Source organism: Canis aureus, chromosome 23 (genome assembly GCF_053574225.1).
Source record: "Canis aureus isolate CA01 chromosome 23, VMU_Caureus_v.1.0, whole genome shotgun sequence".
Classification (NCBI taxonomy): domain Eukaryota; kingdom Metazoa; phylum Chordata; class Mammalia; order Carnivora; family Canidae; genus Canis; species Canis aureus.
Genome location: NC_135633.1, coordinates 20535754 through 20543286, shown reverse-complemented (window position 1 = coordinate 20543286; position 7533 = coordinate 20535754). Strand labels below are relative to the sequence as shown.

Sequence of the window (7533 nt, the reverse complement as noted above, 5' to 3'; positions counted from 1 at the left end):
TTTGTCCTATCTTATTCCATGCCTGCCTGGCTTAATGACAGCCAAAACTTGTTCAGATTTCTAAAGCCCCTTTTCTATGCAACTGCTTATTTTTTGATGCTCTCTTTCACACTTCTAAATACTTTGGCACTATCAGTTATAGATCTTTGTCTCCTCAGCTCAGTGATGCCATCATGCTCTGCTTAGGCTCCAGTCTATGGACCATGGTTCTCAGAATGTCTCCACACATAACGTTAGTGGGACCCTGGAAACTCACCTTGTTTATATCCTGGCTGTTCAGGATTACTTTATGAACTAGCTTTAGTCCAGTCACTGAATATAGTAGTTCCATCATTTGTTTTATATTTCTTCTAGCAAGAGGGCTGGTCCTATAGAAGTTACTTTATGTCCACAATAGCCAAACTGTGGAAGGAGCCTCCGTGTCCATCGAAAGATGAATGGATAAATAAGATGTGGTTTATGTATACAATGGAATATTACTCAACCATTAGAAATGACAAATACCCACCATTTGCTTCAACATGGATGGAACTGGAGGGTATTATGCTGAGTGAAATAAGTCAATCGGAGATGGACAAACATTATATGGTCTCATTCATTTGGGGAACATAAATAATAATGAAAGGGAATAGAAGGGAAGGGAGAAGAAATGGGTAGGAAATATCAGAAAGGGAGACGGAACATAAAGACTGCTAACTCTGTGAAACGAACTAGGGGTGGTGGAAGGGGAGGAGGGCGGGGGGTGGGGGTGAATGGGTGAGGGGGCCACTTGACGGGATGAGCACTGGGTGTTATTCTGTATGTTGGCAAATTGAACACCAATAAAAAATAAATTCATTATTAAAAAAATAAAATAAAACTGAAAGCAGATGCAATAACATGACTTTATTTTAGGGCATCCTCAACTAAGTGCTGTTTAGATTTTCCCATGTTTATATTTTTCCTATATTGGCAATACATGATGACCTATTAAAGAACAAAAACGTTAAAAAGGAAATAAATAACCCACACATAATTCCAATACCCAGAGTTAAACACTCTGAACATATTGGAAATAGTTTTCTTTCAGTCTTTTCTGGGCATTTTGAAAACATATATTAACATTGGCCCCTAAGGCATTAGCAAAACCACTTTTGGTAAATACCAGTGTAAGATGATTGTTATCATTATTATTAATTATATTAATCATTATCTTTAGGTTTTAGAGGAAACAATAATGCTCAGATAACAGGTAAACAATAAATAAGGGGAAAATTAAGTTACAAACATTACATTACTGACAGTGCTGAGAGTAGTTATTACCTGTGGAATTTCAGAAATAATTGTGAGAGAGGAAGCAGTTATTTGTTGAGCTATAGGCACTGCAATACAGCTCTAGGAATTATTCATTTTACATAACTGAAACTTAGTATCCTTTGACTAATACCTAATTTGACTGATAATCACTTCCTTCCCCTAGCCCCTGAAACGACTATAAATTCTCTGCTTCCAGGAGTTTGACTATTTTACATAAGTGATATATGTAGTATTTGTCATTTTGTGTGTGTGTGTGTGCATTTGCACTTCTGTATCTGGCTTAGTTCATTTAGCACAACGTCCTGCAGGTCCATCGATGTTGTCACAAATGGCAGAATTTCCTTCTTTTCTAAGGTGAGCAATATTCTATTGTGTGTATATTAAACATTTTCTTGATCCATTTTTAAATGGACATTTAAATTGCTTCAGTGTCTTGGCTATTATGAATAATGCTGCTATGAACATGGGAGTCCACATATTTCTTCCAGATCTTGATTTCAATTCCTTTGGATATATATCCAGAGGTGAAATTGCTGGAACATATATAGCTGTATCCTATATTTTTTGAGAACCTCGAAACTGTTTTTCCATAGTAGCCGCACCAATTTACATTTCCTCCTGCAATGTACAGGGTTTCCTATTCTCCACATCCTTGCCAACATTAGTTATCTTATGTGTTTTTTAAAAAAAAACTTTTTGCAGTAACCATCCTAACAGGGTTAATGTAATATTTCATTGTTTTGATTTATACTTCCAGGATGATTAGTGATGATGCACAACTTTTCATGTACCTGTTGGCCATCTGCATATCTTCTTTGGAGAAAAGTTTATTTAGTTTTCTTGTCCATTTAAACACTGGATTATTTACTTTTTTTTTCAGTTGAGTTGTATGAGTTCCTCATATATTTCAGGTATTGACCTTTCATCAGATATATGGTTCGCAAATATATTCTCCTAATTCCTAGGTTGCTCATTTTGTTGATTGTTTCCTTTGCTATGCAGTAGCTTTTTAGTTAGGTGTTCGTTTGTTTTTAAATCTCATATGCCTTTTTTTTTTTTTGCTTTTTTGGCTTGTGCTTTAAGTGTCAAATCCAAAATCCTTGCCAGGTCTAATGCCCAGAAGTTTTTCTCTTTTCCTCATTGAATTTCATAGTTTCAGGTCCTATGTTAAGTCTTTAATCCATTTGGGATTGATTTTTGTATATGATTTGAGATAAGGGTCCAATTTCATTCTTTTGCAAGTGGATATCCAGTTTTCCCAACACCAGTTTTGGAGAGGCTATCATTTCCTCATTGTATATTCTTGACACCCTTGTCAAAAATCTGCTAACTGTATATGTGTGGCTTACTTCTGGGTTCTTTATTATATTCTATTTGTCTGTATATATGTTTTTAACCATTCTTACATAACATGATAAATAAATTTTCTTGTGAATGTTTTTCTGCAGTTTATTTATTTTGAATAGATTCCTAACATTGGATTTAGAAATTGGCATAATATTTTAGGATATTATATGATATTAGGCCTAGGGACTCAGAAACTCCTAATATTCTAGTCCTGGTCATTCCTCTCCTTAGAGTCCTACAAAAGAAACAAGAAATATTAAAAAATAACAGACTTCTTTTTATTAATTGCACTAGTCCTTAATGTCACTCAAGTTCAGAACTTTGATAAGCCTGGGGTGGGGTGCTTGGTCTAGTCTAAAGTCTTTCAAAATCTCCAACCTCCCATTGCATCTTGAGTGGGGCTTTCTCTAATTTATCAGTCCAGTTTCATGAAGAAGTGAGGAAATAGAACAAGCATGACCTTTCAAAGCACAATAACCCTAGCCAGTAGTAAATAGAGTCCAAGCAACATCCTAGAATGTCACAAATAAGATTCCTCCTCATGGACAAGAAAGGACAAATAAAAAGGAGCTCTCTCCCTCACCCATATTGCTGAGAACTGGGTCAAAGTATACAACTATTTGAATTTTAAAATATATTTGACAAATTTATTTTCCAGACAGACTGAACTAATTTTCCTACCCATTTGCATTGTACAAAAATGTCTTTTTTCTGCACCATCATTTTACAATTAATGAATTCTGCCTTTTATTAATTGTGTAATTTGGAGGAGGTAGCTGAACTTTTCTGTGCTTCAGTTTTTTCGTCTATAGAGTAAGAGCAATAATGTCTGCCATATAATGCTATTGGGACAATGTACTTATATGAAACGCTTCATGCCTGTCATGAGTTAAATTTCCAATCAAATACAAGTTGCTAATTTGTGATGTGGTTGTTTTGTTAAAATCCTAGCTAATTTCCCAGGTGAAAGATGTATCTCTCAGTGTTGTGTTGTAATTATTCAGTTATAATAATTGTATTTTTCCTTTATTTAATAGCTATTTGCATTTCTTCTTTGTAAATAGTCTTTGGTCCATTATTTCATGGCCTCAACAATTTTTATAGTGTTTTATATGTAATCTTAATGTAAGAAAGCCATTAACTTATTTAAATTTAAATTCAATTAGCCAACATATAATTCACCATTAGTGTCAGATGTAGTGTTCAATAATTCATCACTGGCGTATACCACCCAGTGCTCATCACATCACATGCTCTCCTTAATGTCTATCATTCAATTACTCCATTAACTTGTGTGAGATCTCCTTCAAACATTTCCTCAGTTTGTAGTTTATCTTTTAATTTTATTCATGATATCATCTCACCGAAGCCTTTGAATTAATGTTGTAAATTCTACATGTTTTCCTTCATGGTTTCTTAGACAGATTTTGTATCAACTGATCCTATCCAGATAGCGCTAGAATTTTAACTTATTTTTCCTGTTTTTATTGTTTTACTTTCAGTATTTTACTCTTTAATCCAAATAGAATAATAGTCTATTAAATACTAAGGCTTTATTTTTAAAAGAAGAAAATTTATTGCTTTTAAGAGGTCTAATTAAGTTTGGTGCCTGAAAGTAGTTTCATATTTTTCAAGCATATGTTATAATTGAATATGTAGTATTTTGAATGGTTAGTGGTGCTGGTTTATACATGGTAATAGTGCTAACAGTATACACAGTCATTTTGTAACAATATGTGTACAGCCATTTAGTAAAATCCACAGAAATTCCAATATCCTCATAGCAGAACTAGCCAGGAAGACTTTAACAATGTCATAATCTTTAAGTGGCACTGGAAAGAAGAGGTTTGGGAAAAAGTGAAGTGGATTGAAATTACAACCAAGTAATAAGAATTAATATATTCTATTTAGTATTAATTAGAATGACTTAGATAGCAAAAAGCTAGAAATATCCAATCTGGTTATAAGCTGAGCTTTATTTAAAACTCGACTCTTTTACAAGACTCGATGATACAAACCCAAAGGTTGTTCTTTTTATTTGTGCAAACAGGTAAACAGGCATAAATCTCAATGGGAAAGGAAAACCAAACCTTTGTGACTGAATTTATTTTACTGGGCCTTTCACAAGACTTGCAGACCCAGATCCTGCTGTTTGTTCTTTTCCTCATCATTTATCTTTTGACTGTGCTTGGGAACCTGCTCATCATCATTCTCATCTTCATGGACTCTCGACTTCACACTCCCATGTACTTTTTTCTTAGAAACCTCTCTTTCGCAGATCTCTGTTTCTCTACTAGCATCGTCCCTCAAGTGTTGTTCCATTTCCTGGTAAAGAGGAAAACAATTTCTTTTCTTGGGTGTATGACGCAGATTGTTGTCTTCCTTCTGGCTGGATGTACAGAGTGTGCACTGCTGGCGGTGATGTCTTATGACCGGTACGTGGCTGTCTGCAAGCCCCTGCACTACTCTAGCATCATGACCCAAAAGGTGTGTCTTCAGTTGGCCATAGGATCCTGGGCCAGTGGAGCACTCGTGTCTCTGGTGGATAACACCTTTACTTTCCAACTACCCTATCAAGGACAGAACATTATTAATCACTACTTTTGTGAACTTCCTGCCCTTCTGAAGGTGGCTTCAGCAGATACTTACAGCACAGAAATGGCCATCTTTGCAATGGGTGTAGTCATGCTCTTAGTTCCTGTGTGCCTGATTCTGGTCTCCTACTGGAATATTATCTCCACTGTGATCCAGATGCAGTCTGGGGAAGGGAGGCTAAAGGCCTTCTCTACCTGTGGCTCCCATCTCATTGTTGTTGTCCTCTTCTATGGCTCAGGAATATTCGACTACATGAGGCCAAACTCCAAGACCACAAAAGAGCAGGATAAAATGGTATCTGTGTTCTATACAGTGGTGACTCCAATGTTGAACCCCATAATATATAGCCTGAGAAACAAGGATGTTAAAGGGGCTCTCAGAAAACTAGCTGGAAGAAAGTCCTTTTCTCAGAGGCAGTGATCTCTGGGTTTAACTTTTAATTTAGTTTAGTTTTAGTTTTAGTTTTAGTTTTAGCTTTTAGGAGAGAGCGCATGCACATGAGGGGGTGCAGAGGGAGAGAAGGAATCCTAAGCAGGCTCCACGCCCAGCCCAGAACTGATTCAGGGCTCCAACTTACGACCCTGAAATCAGGACCTAGCCTAAATCAAGAGTTGGATGCTCAACTGATGAACCACCCAGACACTTCTCTGGGTCTTGCTTTTAGAACTATGGTAACATGCTTAAAGGGGGTACAGTATTTTAGTAGACAGTTATGAATTAGGTCAAGAAGCATAAAAGTAAAGGACATGTTCTAAAAACCATGAATCCTCACATGAGCTAGGACACAGAGGAGAAATAAAAGGATGCAAAATTAGATTTTCTTGATCATGCAGTACATCAAATGCCATTTTAGAGTTTGTGGTTAATTCAGCTAATGCAGATATATTTTAAGCATGATCACAACTGAATCTAAGGTTTAAACTGGATTATTTTGAAATAACATCAATATGAGTTGCTTACATGATTCTAACATCAAAGACATTTCAGGTCTAGATGTCCTACTCATACAGATATAGGAGTAGGCTCTGATAGAAACAACGTATGTGGAAGAGTCTTTAATACTGAGATCGTTCATGGCTCAGAACATTTCAGCTTGTAAAATGGTACCAAAAGCAAAATATTTCCAAGTTCATGATATGCTCTCCTGAAAGCTTCCAAAAAATGAGTTTTTTATCTTATTATCTCAAATTTCAAGTAAGCATAGACTATAAAAGTAAAAAGGAACTTAACAGTCATTTAATTGAAACATAGATCTAAGGCTTTAACCAGTCCATTTTTTTTTCTATTGAGTAATTATCAAGCATTTACCTAAAGAAGACTATATGCCTCCCGACTCTCTTGAATCACGACCTTTCATTTATACAGTTGACCCTTGAACAACATGTGCCAACCTCCACATATTAGAAAATCCATATATAACTTTGGACTCCTTCAAAACTATCTTCTTCTAGTAGCCCTCTGTTGACAGGAACCTTCCCAATAACATAAACAATCGATTAATGCATATTTTGTACATTATATGTATCATATACTGTATTCTTACAATAGAGTAAGCTAGAAAAGAAAATTTTATTAAGAAAATCACAAAAGAAAATACATTTACAGGACCATACTATGTTGAAAAAAATCCACATATAAATGCACTCATGCAATTAAAATCTACATTGTTCAAGGGTCAACTATAGATAGTTCTTTGCTATTACAATGATCTTCCTTATGATAAGTCAAAATCAATGTTCCTGTATCTTGGCCACTTTCTACAGTTTTAGTTTTAGAACAATTTTCATTTTCCTATACCACAGCCTACTGAAGAAATTTTCCGTATTGGCCGAAATTCAATTCTCACAGCCAACCATCTACTTGTTTCTTTAAAGTTCCTTTATCTAACATGTTTTGGCACCCTGTATTCATTCTGGTCATCCTTATTTGAACAAGCCCACTTTACCCAATGAATACCTCTTCCAAAAGCAAAAGAAAAATTAGAAATTTAGAAATGCAGTTTACTAATCTGAGGCTGATCCCTCCATAGGCTTAGATGCCTGTAACCACATCTCACTATGACTCAACTTCTCAAGAATGGCCAATTCTGGAGTCCACTTCAGGTTTCATAGATCCTTAATCAAAACAATCTAGTTGACAGCTTATTTTACCCAAACTTGAAATCAAGCACTTGTTTAGAGGAGATTTAAAGATAACCATCCTACAGTTGCCATGGATGAGTCAGGAACTACTGACTCTGCTATAGACCTCTCCAGTGAAGTAATATCCATTAGGTAAATTTCTTCTTTCTTTCAC

The 7533-nt window shown here is 35.5% G+C and overlaps 1 protein-coding gene across 1 annotated transcript; it reads left to right on the top strand.

Annotated features, from left to right (window-relative positions):
- The first annotated feature begins 4692 nt into the window (after positions 1 to 4692).
- LOC144295290 (olfactory receptor 2D3-like) lies at positions 4693 to 5658 on the top strand. Its single transcript, XM_077867677.1, has one exon. The coding sequence runs from the start codon at positions 4714 to 4716 to the stop codon at positions 5656 to 5658; it is 945 nt and encodes a 314-aa protein (XP_077723803.1). The 5' UTR covers positions 4693 to 4713.
- Positions 5659 to 7533: the final 1875 nt, after the last annotated feature.